The following is a 16456-nucleotide window of genomic DNA, read 5'->3' as shown; positions in this document are numbered from 1 at the left end:
ATACAGGCTATGTCTGAGCATATATGCAAATTTTTATGTGCATAACAGTTTGAAAATTACCTCCATAGTGCAGAGTCGCATGGTGTTAGAAAATCTTTATTGCCTGCATGGCCTCCTCTACTGTGGTGCTTGCTGATTCTGCTGAGGTCACACCTGACTCTCTTGCTGTTCGAGTACCTTCCTGCCTCTTACTTGTTTTCATTCCTTCCTCTCACTTTTTCTCACTCCAATTCATCAGACTTTCTGCAACTGTTTTTTCTTTTTTTCTTTCTTTTTCTTCTATCTCATTTTTACCAAATCCGTTTTTACCTTTTCTCACTCCTTAAGCACTCTTTTTCCCTGCCTATCTTTCTTTATCTCTTTCTATATTTTTCACCTTCTTTTAGACTCTTTCTCTGTCTCCTCCTTCTTTGTCTCTGCTGAGGTAGAGTACCAGTAGAGGCCCCAGGTTAAAGAAAGAAGTGATCCTGACTCTTCTGAACTGAATTTACTCATCAATTCACCTGGCTGCAACATTTTTTCTATCTTAAAAAATCCATGGTAAATACAGCACCTATTACCTCTTGTGAGTACCTAGGGGATGAATGTGGAAACAGTTCATTTTCCTTCATTACTATGCCAATTTCCATGTAGTTCCTCATTCAGTCCTAGGTCTAAGTCCTTGCACACAATCACAAAGTCTATCAGCTCCAGTGCGTGGATCTTCCATTAACCTGGAGGATAAATCTTCAGGGCCTAAGGCACAGGATGGGAAATCTCTACTCCATGTATGTTTACTGTTAGTGTTTAGTATGGTTAGGTGTGGAATAAACAGGCTAAATACTCCAACTGGGTGTTCCAAACTAAAACTTTACTGCAGATCTTCCAAGTTAATTAATTGGCACCAAACACATTTAATTGTGGTTATATCCATATCCAAAATCTGATTTTCCATTGTTCCTTCATCTGAGAATGTGTCGATGCCATGACCAGTTTAACCAGTCCATCCACCAGTTCGCCCAGTGTTGAGCTAGATCCTCCAAGCCCCCCCTCGGTTTAATATCCTTCACTCCCCCCAGTTACCCCAGACCCTTTAAACTCCTCCCAAATGGCTGTTTTTTTTGTATTTACAGTTGCACCTCCTCCATAGTAGAAGTAAAGTTATGAGACAGAGGACCTGGGCGTGCACTGGGGTATGTAAGTATTTCCGGGCACATCTCTTGGCCGTGTCCTGAAATGCCCATGCTCCGCTCAGACCACGCCTTTTTTAAAATTGAGTGAGATGTGCATGCAGCAGGAGAAATACACACACATACATAAGTGGGCGGCTTTTAAAATTCGGTCGGCATGCACAAGCCTGACCTGTGCGCGTGCCGGGCTTTCAAAACCTACCTCAAAAAATGAACAGATCCTACTCCTTCAAAGCGAACTCAAACTGCCACACACACTGTTGTCTTTTCCCACCTGCTGCTTTACACTACAGCCAGGAGCTCACCGCTCCATCATTCTTACAGGAGGTGCTCTTATTTCATGGTACACTCCTCTCTTTTTATCCTTTTTATTTTTTAAATCTTTATTAAAATGCATTAACTGTTTACACGCAAGGCACTAAACAATGAACATAAGAACATAAGAAAATGCCATACTGGGTCAGATCAAGGGTCCATCAAGCCCAGCATCCTGCTTCCAACAGTGGCCAATCCAGGCCACAAGAACCTGGCAAGTACCCAAAAACTATTCCATGTTACCATTGCTAATGGCAGTGGCTATTCTCTAGGTGAACTTAATAGCAGTTACAAATCATAGCATACATAAATACAATAACCTGTGTCCTAAGCTAGAGCCATCTAGTGGGTGATTCCAAGGTTTTATCACATCCATATTTAAATACATTGCCATGGCATGTTTACAGTAGTCCATGGTACAGGCATTTACAGTGATTTTTCAACCATGGTAAATGCTTAGTAGATATGGCGGTATTTACATTTTATAACTCTACCTTGTCCCTTAACTGCATCTTGTATTCAGGCATTCTTAAATTCTTCATTCAACTATTGCATTAGCTTTCACAGTATTCTTTTCTAGCTTTGTTGTCACATTGTACCCAAACTTACAGGTGCTTTAGCTTTATAATCTTCTGGAAATGATAATGTTTGATGAGCAGAGCAAGCTACAATCTCAAGTGCTGGTACAGTGGAAGAGTCCTTTGATACTCTCTTGCATAATATGGCTCTGTGTACAACAGAGGAGGGAATGGAATGTTCATGCAAATCCAGTGATCTGATTGGCTAAATACCCTCTGGAAATAAGATAAGGTTTTACTGCAGCTGTAAAGTCAAGTAATAAATAAAAAGCCATACATTTGCATCCCATGGAATGCTTTTGCAATGAATAATCACAGAGAGGGAAAAACTGAAGCAAAACACAACCTGCAGCAATGATTTTATCATTCATGTATTAAAATTGCATTTTTTTCATAAACAAAATATTAAATCGAAAAACAAACAAAATATATTTTAAGTTGACATATGTCATTAATTTTATTAAAGTTCCATGTACAAAGATTTGAAAATCTAAAAAGTCAAATTTCAGGTTGGGCTATCGAACTGGCAAAGAAGATTGTGTGTATTTAAGGAAAATCATACTAATGACTATGTAGGGTTTCACACATCTGTATGACCCTTACTGATAAAAATATATTCTAATGAATATAGGGTAGTTAAATCCTTATTTCTGAAAATCTGTAAGCAGCTCCCATGTAATTGCTCTACATGCAGAACAGCAGCCATATTCAATACAGATCTGCACATTTATATAACTTAGAGGCCAATTTTGCACATACCTGCGCATATGGCTGTGTGAGTTTTTCCTGCACTAGTCTTATGCATGAATGTAATAGCATGCTTAATGCAGGAAAAATGCACCCATAAACCCACTTAAAAACCCGCGGCTGTTTTTGCGCGAGTGCATGCAAATGGCATGCAAAGGAGGCAATCAACTATTCACAGGCTATGCAGGGAGCCACACATCAGTAAATGCAGGGCTTTTTAGCATCTGGATCAGGGAAGGAGTTAAGTTAAAGCACATGTCTGAGACTGGTTTATTTCATTGCTGGCATTAGTGTGATTGTGTGTCTGTGCAGCTCTGTGGTAATCATGGATTACCTTCACTTTTTCCGGATGCTATGGTACATTTTGCAGGTTGGCAGAAGAAATCTCTGCTGCATTTCCCACGCTTACCATTATCCGCCGGTACAGCCTCTATGTGGTTGGAGACGGCACATGAAGAGGTTAGACATTGCTCTACCCACCTTCAGTCCCTCTCCTGGCCCACTAACTTCATCACTGTTTTATAAAAGGAGAAGTCTTTCACCCCAAGAATCACTCATAGGTCAGCACACTATTGCAAGTTTCTGCCCGGTTATTACAGAGCCTTGAGCATGCATGTTTTATTTTAGTGTGGATTTTCTACACACATCTCATTTACATACCTATCCTTTATTACATCCCATGGAGGCCCCTGCTTTTGCCATGTGTGCTAAAAAAAAAATATGCATAGACAACTAGTGCCGATTTCACAATGGGTCTTATTAAATCAGCCCCATAGAATGATGTGTGCATGTTGTCTACAGACAGAGCTGTAACTAGATATATCTGTCATCACCTGGGGTAGGTAAGTGTATTTAGTGCTTTCTTCCTCTTCCTCCACTCTGACCTCCACCATGATCCCAGGTTGACCCTCCTTCCCTCCCCATAGCAAAATCCCAGGTCTTCTCTTCTTCCCTCCCTTCTTCAGCATGATCCTGGATTCTCCATAGTCCCTCCCTACCAGCATGATTCCATGTCTTCTCCCTCCTTTGCCTCCAGTGCAATCTTGTGTCCTCTTTCTCTCACCCTCCAAGCATAATCCTGGTTCCCTACCTTTCTCTTCTCCAGCATGATCCTAATCCCTTTCTGCCTCCCTCCTTTCACACAGAGATCCCTGGTCTTTTATCCTTTTCTGCTCCCCCCGCATAATAACTAGTCATCGTTCACATTTCTATCTTCTCCCTACATCTCCTAGACATCAGGAGATGACCAGCGCTTTATTACCTTATGTAGCTTCCTCTTCCAAATGGCTCCAGTTTCCTACTATGAACAATGTGCTGCCAACAGGTTGCACAAGATGTAGTTCATATCATGAGACTAAACATGTGACAAAAGAAGCCAAATACAGGTATGAAGTACTGCTTTTCTTTTCTCCTGCCACTTTAGGAGAAGGGGAGGAGTTCAAAATACTAGAAAGAGAGGAACAGGGACTGGAGGAAGAGAGTGAGGAATCCAGAATTGGGGAGTAGAAGGGGAAAAGTGATAGAAGGAAGCATGAATTAGTAGGAAACTTGTCAGGTATTCTCTCTCCCTTTCCTCTCACTGTTCCCATCTTGGATCTTCAAACACTACTGCCAACACTTGTATTCTAGAAATGTTTCTGCACTGAAGGGACTTTACACACTGTGTGATGCCCAGTTTGTTCATCCCTAGCTATAGCATCGACTGCAGAATGATAGTAGACTTACTGGTCCTTGATAAACTATATAATCTTTGCAGATTTTGGTATCTTTTATTGAACTAAGGGAGTCATTTTTCAAATCGCAATGAGCCATTATCACAGGCATTAGGACATTATCGCATGCGATAATGCCCAAACGTACACGATAGCTACCGCATCGCAATGTTAAAATGTAAATGAGGAAACGAGAAGGAGTTTGGGTAGGGTTTAGTAAAATGAGGGGCTAGTAGCGCTGCAGGCGACAATGTTTCACACATTATCGCCGGTAGTAGAGCCGGAAATACCTACACCTTTTCTACTAGGGCTATGGGGGCGAAAGTGTTCAGCATGGCCGCAACCACAGCGTGCGATACCATACTGCTGTGATGCAGCCATCTGCACACTTCCCCCCCCCCCACCCCTTTTTTGGCCACGGGTGAACATTTTGCTATAATTATAGTGAAATGATAAATCTAGGCCTAAGAGAGAATTATCCAATGATGGTGTTCTACATTAGCTCCCAAGATCTCTTCTTCAATTTTGTGTGTGTGTGTTTGTGCGTAAGAGAGGTTTGTGATGTCTAAGTTAATTTGGACCAATCATATATTAGTGTACAGGGGGTTAATTAACATTGTTGGAACATGACTACTCTCAGAGATCTTGATTGTAGAGTTTCTAAGATAATAATGGAATGAAATTGATAGTACTTGCTACAACTTTTCATATACTGTATACTTGGAATATTATGGAAACACAGAGGATACTATCTTCTTTTATGCAAAATTTTAGATTACAAATGTTGCTAGTATACTATCAAACAAAAGGGAAGAACCAATAGTGATATGATTTATTGTTAAAAAATATCAGTGAAAATATTTGATACTAGAATAGAAATCCAGTCCTATCCACTATGATCTATCTCTTACTGGAAATGGGATTCTGATTATGACAAAATAAAGAATGCATTATCAGCAACCATTTTCTTTCATTTTTTCTATTAATTTCTCTCTCTTTCATCTCTTTTCAGATTAATTTGTCAGTGCCTCTTGATGTACATAAATTGCCATTTGACAGAGTATCATCACAACGTGAACAATTAATGGCATCATTCATTAGACAGAATTTCCATAGGCACAGAATGTGTAAAAAGAAAAAACTTTTAAGACAGGGATTGCTGAAAATATAACTTTCCATTTGTGCTTACAGGGTCAGAGAGTTGAAAATCTAGGGCACCCCTTAAGGCCATGGCTCATGTCAGTACATCTTCAAGGGTCTTCAGAAGCTGTACTGAAAGGTATGTCAATATTTTACTTCAAATTGCCCTGCAGTTACAAAGAGCATCTGTGGAAAATTATTGATCTAAATACTTTGGCTATTGAAAACTGACTTTAACATACAGGCTCTAATATGCAAACATGATGTGCATATGAGAATACCAAAAGCTTTGGAACACTTTTCTTCCCAGTCAGCATAGCCTGCAATTATAATGTAAACTGGCTGGAGTGTGAAGCTCCATTCTTATAATCCAATTATGCTGCTCCTTGTAGTGTCTAATCATTAATGTTGGGAAAGGAGCATATGGATAAGGAAGCACAGGGCTCAATTTAAGCACTACATACAAAAGTTGTAACCCTACCCATGAACACCCCCACCCTACATAATTATAAGTATATTACATGAATAAGTAATTTTCTATTTGAACCAAATTTAAAGTTCATACAAAAACTCACAATTTTCTCCATTTTATAAAGAAAAATATTATGCATAAATGCAACAAATCTTTTTTTTTTTTAGGAATTTAGAAATATGACAAGATTATCCAAAGCTCCTTTTAAGCAGCACAAACTGAATTTCAGGACTTTTGCCCAGTTTTTAAATCTCACTCATGCCTCTTGGTCAAGTCAAAGCTTACTACTTACTATGTAAAATGTTTATAGCATTATTAGACACATGCGGTACTGTATACTTTAGGGACATATAAGATATGGTTCCTGTGCCATATAGATTACAATTTAGTAAGGATATGTCTTTTCATTTCAATTTGTTCTCATTTTTGTTCCTTTCATTAAAAAAGTATGCTGCAGTATAAATAAACACTGCCAGGCCCTCTTACCAATTCCTGTCTCCCCCTCCCCCCCCCCCCCATAAAAAAACAACCCCTCATACCATATTGGTGTTCCTCAAGGAGCTGGAGCAATCCAGGGTGGCTCCTCCCACACCGGTACTTTGATTAAAAATGGTGTTGGCATACACTGGACAGACTTCAGCTCCGGTTACATTTCTTCCATGCAATATGCTGTTTGTCATTGTTAATTGTGCCGTAGAAAATATTGCGGCCTAGGCCCAGACCAGTGTCATTTTATATGGAGAAATAAAATCTGGTGCTGGCTTCGGTCTGGTAGGGCCATTTTTAATCATAGCACTAGCAGAGCTGGAGCGACCGAGGATCTCTTCTTTCCTGAGAAGAACATTAACTTAGTAAGAGGGTTTGGCATGGGGGATTGGAAAGAGAGCTTGTGAGTGGGGTTGCGTTTTTTTTTTGGCAGGGGGACAAGGTTGACATTTTGTTGTTTGTGCATTTTCTTTTCTTTTCTTTTTTTTTTTATTTATGAATTTTCACATCCAATACAAGAATATAAAAAAAACAAATCTTGCCAGAAAGAAATACAGGTCATTTACATCCAACATATTTCAATATTAAACAAAATAATTGCTTAACCAATCAAAAAAAAAAATCAGCAAACATCTTTCTCAAGTAAATGAACCTCTAACTACAGGCAAATTTTTGAGATCCGTTACATTAAAGAAAAGGAGCCAATTTCAAGGAAATAAACACAGTTTACACTAGTACATGGAACTCTACTATTCCTTAATCACCTGAATCTATTTACCGAGAAGGTTTTTTAATTGTTCTGGGTCTAATTTCATTTTTGGGATTGTTTCCTTTTAAATACTGTTAAAGAATGAAAAGAAATGAAACAAACAAAAAAGATGTCTGAGCACAGCCCTAGTCCAGACAAACAAGAAAAGCAAAAGGTTTCAGGAAATGTATTTATTGCAGAAAACATGGTTAAAATTGACAAGATTATAATCAGGAAGAGACAGAGTTTCAGGTTTAAAAGCAACTTCAAAAAGGTTGGTTTCTAGACAGCACTTGAATATGGCCAGGAAAGGAGCAGGATACACCAGCTCAGGGAGGTTTTGCAAGCAAATGGTAGGTGGATAGTGTGGAGTTGAGATTTGGTGATGGAGGTCAGGATGAAAGCACAAATAAGAACTGCTTACCTGGTGAATGGAGATTATCAGGAATAGTTTAGGAGTTTTGGGTGGTGTTTTCTCTGCTATAATTAATGCATCCTTAACTGAGGACTCTTCCCCTGAATCTATGAAGCATGCTTAAATTAAGCCTCTGCTAAGAAATCTTGTCTGGATGCTGTGGTAACAATTATAGGTCAAAATTTTTTAATTTCCTTCAAATCTGATTGAAAGATCAGTTTTGGTTCAACTTTTATGACTTTCTGAGCAAGAATAACTGTGCTAACTGATGCCAGCCCAGCTTTCCTATGAACTACAGTAGAGAGACCACTTTGGCCTCCCTGATAGATGACGTGAGGAGGATGCAGATTCAGGGAAGCAGTCCTGTTTAATTTTCTGGATATTATTGCTGTCTTAGTTACCATTGATCATAGGATCCTAATAGCTCCAGGACTTTGTTTTCAGAGACAGTGTGCAATGGTTTGAATCTTTTCTGAGAAGCAGGATTATTTATATATTTATTTTAATTTATATTTCACTTTTTGGCACTTCAAAGAGGATTACAATTCCATCAGTAATCTGGATTGTGGGTAGGGATGTGCAGTCTCCAATTTTAAATTTCGGTTTATTTTTTTATTTCAAGGTAGGTTTTTAAAATTTGGGGGGGTTTATTTAATGTTTTGGGTTTTTTTTGGTTCAGTCTATTTATTTGTCAGACTAAAAAAAATAATAAACATGAAAAATCTCAAAACAAAATGAAATGCTGAACTGATTATTTTAAGGCCTCTGTCAACTCTGGCTCAGACTCCCCAGACCTCTGTGATCCTCACTCCTGTGCCAAAAAAACTGAACCAGCCAGGAACCAAGGCCTGCCTGCAGCTCATTGAAAAAGGGCAGGAGCAATGCCCACCTACTCCCATGTAGGTCTTGGTGCTTTAAAAATGGTGCCAGCCACCTAGAGGATGTTGCCAAAGTGACATCACTGTGGTGCCTTCCTTCGGTGTGGCTGGCACCATTTTGATGTATAGCGGTATAAATGTATAAATGCCTATCCATTTATGTCCAATGAGGGGAGAAATCAATAACACAAATAGAACTTTCTACACAATAAATATATAACAATACACCAGTCTTATTACTTTTATCCCTTGCCTCTCACATGATCATATCTATGATATTTTGTAATTATATAAGACCTTCATATTGTGGACTTCTCATATCATATATCATTCATCATGCAAACAACATTGCTATTCCCTATCATATATAATCATCCATCCTTGTCCATAACTAATGATGCAGTTTTTTGTTAAATTTTTCTTTTGTAAATAAAATTTATACCATAATGCTTATATGCCAAGAGTTTGGTACTCTGTCCTTTATAAAGAAGTACCAAACCAAAAAAAGAACTCCACAAAAGGACCAATCACAACAAATATATCAACATTCTCACAAAAAAATATTTTTCACATAATTTTATAAATATTAACTGCAAGAAAAATATATTTTAAAAGTGGAAGATGGGGTTTCATATTTAGCCAACAACAGGTTTCTTCCGGGTAACCCGTGGCATTTAATTATAATCTAAAACACTCAACCAACAACCCAATTATTCAGTCAATATTTTATATAACTTTATCAAAAAAAACATTTTATCTTTATATATTTATATGTAAAAATGCCCTCAAAAATACAAAACAGATTACTGGCAATCAAAAATATTTTTTTATAAAAATGCTTGCAGTGCCCCTCTGGGGAATACACTTGCACTATCATAGAACAGAGATAATCATCAAATCCTGATGTGGCCACATTTCAAATCTTTAGATCCTTCACCAGGGGTGCTTGAATATTCTTCTAAACAAATACTGTTCATAACATCTCCGTAGTAGAGGTAGATGAAATGTCCTCCATCCTTGCAATCACTCACACAATTGCATGCAAAATGTTTTATAATGGCGTGCATTTAAATATTCTCATGTGATAAGGAAACAGCCAATCACCTCATACTGAACAATATCATTGACAAATCACAGCAGTGAAGCCCTATCAATTTCCTCATTCAAGCCAAAAGGCAACATGGTGTTCAGAGTATAAATCCAAAACTGCTGACAGTAGTTCAGCAAAGAATCTAAATCACATCTCCGTGTAGATTCAATAACTTGATCAATGATTGTCCATTTTATTTGATGAAACAAATGTCAAAGTCTTCCTGCATACTCGGTAACCACTAACAGGGTCTTTCCAACTTTCACCAGTTACAGTGTTATGACAAAAATCACAATTGTCACAAGACCGATGTTCTCCTATTTTAGGAAGCTGCCGAGCTTTTAAAAATAAATGCACAATGTGATCTCGAATATTCAAACCTCAAGAAAAAGCAATCAAAGGAGGATCTCAAAAGATCTTATGTAAGGCAAGAATATGCCAATATTTCCATATGAGAGCTGCAATGTCTGATGACATAGTAGTATGTTTCAAAATGCACACTAATCTGGCAGCATCCTTGTTATAAAATCAGGGGTCAGCACGCTCAAGGGGGTGCACACTTGTACATCCTGTGCGCGTTGATGCCCGTGGACTTTCTCAGTTCCCTCCCAACCCCCCTACACTAACCTCCCTTCCCCGTCCCCTAACCTACCTGCCCCCTAGCCCTATCCTAGCCCTCCCCCCCCAAAAAAAATAATCTTTATTTTACCTTTTGCGCCTGCCTCGGGGATTTATGGTTTGTGGGATTTGTGGACCCTTGGCCTGAGGAGAGAGTTGTTTCTGCCTATGGGGAGGAGACCCACAGATCCACACCATCAGGAGGTGAGGTCAGGTATGGCTGGAGCTCTGGGAGAGAATCTGTGGGGAGGCCTAAGGTGCGGGAGAGAGACACAGCAGAGAGGGACCCCACAGTAAGCAGGTTGTAGAGCAGTACCTGTGCGGAGACCTCCGAGAGGTGGCGCTAGACAGGCCCGAGGAGCTTGAAGCATGAGGCAGGAAGAGCAGGAGGTATACTGCAGAGGCAACCCTGAGGGGCGGAGCTGCATAGTGAGGAAGGTACTGCTGCAATGATGTAGACTAACCTGTGGAGCGGGGATGCCCGAGTCTGGTCCCCAGGTAATGACATAGGCAACCCCGAGAAGCAGGGAAGCCCGGACAGAATCTGGAGTGGAACGTAGGCACCTCCCTGAGGAGCGGGGAAGCACAGGCAGTCTCTGTTGTAGAATGTGGACACTGCCCCGAGGAGTGGGGAAGTGCAAGCAGACTCTGTAGTAGAACGTGGGTACCACCCCGAGGAGTGGGGAAGCACAGACAGTCTCTGATGCAGAACGTAGGCACTGCCCCAAGGCGTGGGGAAGTATGGACAGTCTCTGTTGTAGAACATAGGTACAGCCCCGAGGAGCGGGGTTGTACAGACAGTCTCTGTTGTAGAAAGTAGGCACTGCCCCAAGGAGCGGGGAAGCACGGAGGTAGGTCTTCCAAGTGGTGAAGTCATTCCCGTAGGCAGCTCCGAGGAGTGGAGAGCCAGGGAATAGGACTCCTGGGAGGTGCAGGGCTAGCCCGAGGAGTGGGGGAAGCCAGGAGACCAGGTCTCTGGAGATAGAGCACACAAGCCCCCAAGGAGCGGGTACCTAAGCCAGGGTCCAGAGTCCAAGAAGAGTCCGGTGCAGTCACCACAGGTCCGAGGAGACAGAAGCTAGTAGAGTAGCGATGGAACTCATTGCCAAGTCGGCTAGTAGGGGGCGAAGGTGGTGCTTAAGAACCCTGACCCAGTGATGTCATCAGTCAGGGATGCCCCTGAGGTTCCCACCATAGCAACTTCAAAAGAGGGCCGTTGGCACGTGTGCTTAGGAAGACCCGGAGCTGGTGTGGATGGCGGCGACGTCCCAGCCATCACGAGGAACCAGGAGGTACACAGCAGTGGAGGCTGGCCCCAGCCGTGGGCAGACTGGGAGAGGGAAGCAGGGCAGTACAAGCTGTAAGTAGACATAGTTGCAGCTGTCTGTGACCTATGGTCATAACACGGGGCAGGCGCAGGTTGCGCACACCAGCACCCTGCTGGCACGTGATCCTCCGGCCCAGTGGCAAATGGCCGCTGTGCTTGGGGCCTCTAGCCCCGCCCCACCCCCCAGACTGCCCAACCTCCTTCCTTTTCCCGAGGCCCTGGGACTCACGCACGTCACAGGGATTTACATGCGTGACCAGGTCTTTGAAAATTGGTCCGGCGCACGTAAGGCTGGTCATGCACGTAAATCCTTGGGATTTATGTGTTAACCCTTTGAAAATCTACCCCATATTGTTTCTCAAATGCAGCCACATGCAGATGAGCAACGGAGGGTGCAATTGGCAAACCCATGAATAGACCATGTTTTTTGATATAAAAGATGTCCCCAAAAGCAAAATAATTATTGAATAACACTACACATGGCAGGTCACACAAAAATTCTGTCGGAATCCGCACAGGGCAGACACGTTGAAATAAAACCTTTTCCACCATCTCCTATGCAGCCTGTTAAGGTATATTCCTTAGGGATGTGAATCGTTTTAGGACGATTAAAATTATCGTCCGATAATTTTAATATCGTCTTAAACCGTTATGGAACACAATACAATAGAGATTCTAACGATTTATCGTTATAAATCGTTAGAATCGTGAGCCGGCACACTAAAACCCCCTAAAACCCACCCCCGACCCTTTAAATTAAATCCCCCACCCTCCCGAACCCCCCCCCAATGACTTAAATAACCTGCGGGTCCAGCGGCGGTCCGGAACGGCAGCGGTCCGGAACAGGCTCCTGCTCCTGAATCTTGTTGTCTTCAGCCGGCGCCATTTTCCAAAATGGCGCCGAAAAATGGCGGCGGCCATAGACGAACACGATTGGATGGCAGGAGGTCCTTCCGGACCCCCGCTGGACTTTTGGCAAGTCTCGTGGGGGTCAGGAGGCCCCCCACAAGCTGGCCAAAAGTTCCTGGAGGTCCAGCGGGGGTCAGGGAGCGATTTCCCGCCGCGAATCGTTTTCGTACGGAAAATGGCGCCGGCAGGAGATCGACTGCAGGAGGTTGTTCAGCGAGGCGCCGGATCCCTCGCTGAACGACCTCCTGCAGTCGATCTCCTGCCGGCGCCATTTTCCGTACGAAAACGATTCGCGGCGGGAAATCGCTCCCTGACCCCGCTGGACCTCCAGGAACTTTTGGCCAGCTTGTGGGGGGGCCTCCTGACCCCCACGAGACTTGCCAAAAGTCCAGCGGGGGTCCGGAAGGACCTCCTGCCATCCAATCGTGTTCGTCTATGGCCGCCGCCATTTTTCGGCGCCATTTTGGAAAATGGCGCCGGCTGAAGACAACAAGATTCAGGAGCAGGAGCCCGTTCCGGACCGCTGCCGTTCCGGACCGCCGCTGGACCCGCAGGTTATTTAAGTCATTTGGGGGGGGGGGTTCGGGAGGGGGGGGGATTTAATTTAAAGGGTCGGGGGTGGGTTTTAGGGGGTTTTTAATGTGCCGGTTTTGCGATTTTGCGATTTTTCGATTTTTCGATTTTTCACGATTTTTCACGATATTTTACCCCCCCAAACGGCAACAATACGATTCCCTCCCCCTCCCAGCCGAAATCGATCGTTAAGACGATCGAGGACACGATTCACATCCCTAATATTCCTATATAATGCTTGAATATCCATGGTAACTAACAACACACATTGAGAGAGAATCTGAAAAGGTTGTAATAACATCAAGAAAGCTGCTGTGAACTTAGATAGGAAGTCATTTATATAACTGCCGGCTGTAAAATAATGGTCAATAAAAACTGCAAACGGTTCTAGCACAGACCTCTTCAGAGACACAATAGGTTAAATCAATGGAGCAGTTAAACTTTTATGAATTTTAGGCAATGCATACACAGTAGGGTTATGTGGAAATTCCACTGTCAAATATTTCTTTCATAGACAAAAATTTAGCAGGTTCAACCAAAGTACTGATCTACTTCTGTAATGACTGTGTAGGATTTTCATGTAGCACATCTTAAAATTTAACATCATTGAGATGTGCCAACATGAGATTAATTGAAAACTGATCTAAAGTCAACACTGATTCTGCAAGTGCGCCTATTGTACAACATTTCATTGAACATCAACATTTGTTTTATCAGATAAAATGGATGATCATTGATCAAGTTATTGAATCTACATGGGGGTGTGATTTAGATTCTTTGCTGAACTACCGTGAGCAATTTTGGATTTATACTCTGAACACCTTGATGGCTTTGCCTTGAATGAGGAACTTGATTGGGCTTTACTGCTATGATTTGTCAATGATGTTGTGTATGAGGTGATTGGCTGTTTCCTTATCACATGAGAATGTTTAAATGCACGCCATTATATGTTTTCTGTGCAATTGTGTGAGTGATTGCAACGCTGGAGGACATTTCATCTACCTGCACTACAGAGATGTATTTGTTTTAGAAGAATATTCAGGCATTCCCCGACGAAGGATCTAAAGATTTGAAATGTGGCCTCTTTGGGGTTTGATGATTATCTCTATTCTGTGATAGTGCAAGTATATTCCCCAATGGAGCAGTGCAAGCATTTTTATAAAAGAAATATTTTTGACTGCCGGTAATCTGTTTTGTATTTTTGAGGGCAATTTTATATAAAAATATATAAAGATAAACATTTTTTGATAAAGTTAAATAAAATGTTGACTGAATTATTAGGTGATTGGTTGGATGTTTATAGTTATGACTAATGTCATGGGTTATCTGGATGATTAAATATCACGGGTTATCTGGATGGAACCGGTTGTTGGCTAAATATGAAACCCCACCTCCCACTTTCAAAATAATTTTTCATGAGGTCAATATTGATAAAAGTATGTGAAAAATATTTTTGGGGGAATGTTGATTTGTTTGTTGTTCTTTATAAAGAAGTAACAAAAATACCACTTATGTTGTGTGTTGTTTCCATGATGTAAAATGAGGTAACAACAAATGCGATGCAGTCCATGTTTCAAAAGTCCATGCTTTGTACTTCAGGGGAGTTGGAACAAGTTGCTTGCTTCTCTTACCACAACTTCATTTTGACCTGGCTTATTCCAGTTTAACAATATGAATTGCTGGCAGGTATTAAACTTATAACACCTGTAATACAGTATTCAGTCAATATTGATGAATGTTTCATGGGGACAATTCTTGGAACCTTATAATTGGAAGATAAAGGTATTATAAATCATTTATCTATGATATCATACTTTTATTGGCACTAAGACATTCTGTGAGGGTAGCAGTTTTGGAAACAAAGAAACATAGAAACATGATAGCAGAAAAAGACTGTATGGCTTATATTACCTGCCTACCCGCCCAATTAATTTAGCTTTACAATTCCTATCACTCCCTCAGAGATCCCCTATACTTATCCCATGCTTCATGAATTCAGATTCTGTTCTTATCTCCACAACCTCCACTGGGTGGCTGTTCTACACATCCATTACCCTCTCTGTAAAAAAGTCTACCCCCTTTCACCCTCACCCCTTGACACCCTCATTCTAAAACTTCTTTTCCATTGAAAGATGCTCTCCTCCTGTGTATGGAAACCTTTGAGATATTTAAATGTCTCTATTATATCTCCCCCCCTCTCACATTTTTCCTAGAGTATACATGTTTTAGATCTTTAAATGTATTCCCATATGCTTTAGAAAAATGACCACTAATCATTTTTGTAGCCACCATCTGGACCGATTCCTTTTGAAGGTGTGGTCTCCAGAATTATAAAATGTACATAATATTCTTCAATACAGTATTCCAAATGAGGTCTCATCAAGGATCAGTACAAGGGCAATATCACCTCCATGATAATTTAGTAAATATTCTGCTTTTAATCTTTAATGATGTTTTCTGTATACTGTCTTTTTAATTCCAGTTATAACTTCAAATAGCCTGAAATAGTTGTATAATAATTACTGTACATCTGAATGTATGGAATGTCTATATCTATTGAATTCATGGTATATATATCTCTCTCTATGGGGTAGATTTAATAACATGCGTGTGCAGCATACATGTGCGTGTGCTACCCAGCGCACGCACATGATACCAGATTTTATAACTTGCACATGCAGGAGCGCACAAGTTATAAAATCCTGGATCGGCGCGCAAGGGGGTGCACAGTTGTGCCCCTTGTGCACGCCGAGCCATGCTGCCTTCCTCCGTTCCCTCCCAGGAACTTCCCTTCCCCCTAACCTAACCTTCCCACCCCTTCCCCTAACCTTTCCCCCCCCTAGCCCTACTCTAACCCCCCTAAAATCTTTATTTCACCTTTTGCGTCTGCCTGGAGGCAGGCACAGGTTGTGCGCGCTAGCAGCCTGCCAGCATGCGATCCTTTGACACAGCAGCAAATGGCCGCTGTGTCAGAGGCCTCTTGCCCCGCCCTATCCCCACCCACTTTTGCAAGTCCCAGGAATTACACGTGTCCAGGGGCTTTACGCGCATCGCCAGGCCTTTTGAAAATAGGCCTGGCGATACCAAATAGGCCTGGCGATACCAAAACCCAAAGTGGTGCACAAATGAAAAATTTGTTTTGCATTTAGCAGTTTATTGTAGTTTTATTTTGATAAAGATCCTTATTGCACTCATGGTTTGTTTTTTTTAAGAATAGCAAACAGCATTTAATCAAGATTAGTCAAAATGCAGAGCTCTATCATCTAACAGAAGTCAAAT

General features: G+C 41.4%; 1 protein-coding gene across 3 annotated transcripts in view; it reads left to right on the top strand.

The window, feature by feature from the left end:
* PKHD1 (PKHD1 ciliary IPT domain containing fibrocystin/polyductin) overlaps positions 1-16456 on the top strand; it is a 1284809-nt gene that overhangs the window by 1179441 nt on the left and 88912 nt on the right. For all 3 annotated transcript variants that reach the window (XM_029596114.1, XM_029596113.1, XM_029596115.1), the window contains one exon: positions 5713-5800. In XM_029596114.1, coding sequence (XP_029451974.1) covers positions 5713-5800 — 88 coding nt within the window. The remainder of the gene's footprint in view (positions 1-5712; positions 5801-16456) is intronic.

This window comes from Rhinatrema bivittatum, chromosome 3 (genome assembly GCF_901001135.1).
Source record: "Rhinatrema bivittatum chromosome 3, aRhiBiv1.1, whole genome shotgun sequence".
Lineage (NCBI taxonomy): Eukaryota > Metazoa > Chordata > Amphibia > Gymnophiona > Rhinatrematidae > Rhinatrema > Rhinatrema bivittatum.
The sequence above is the reverse complement of the archived record's forward strand: the minus strand, read 5'-3'. Positions and strand labels throughout refer to the sequence as shown.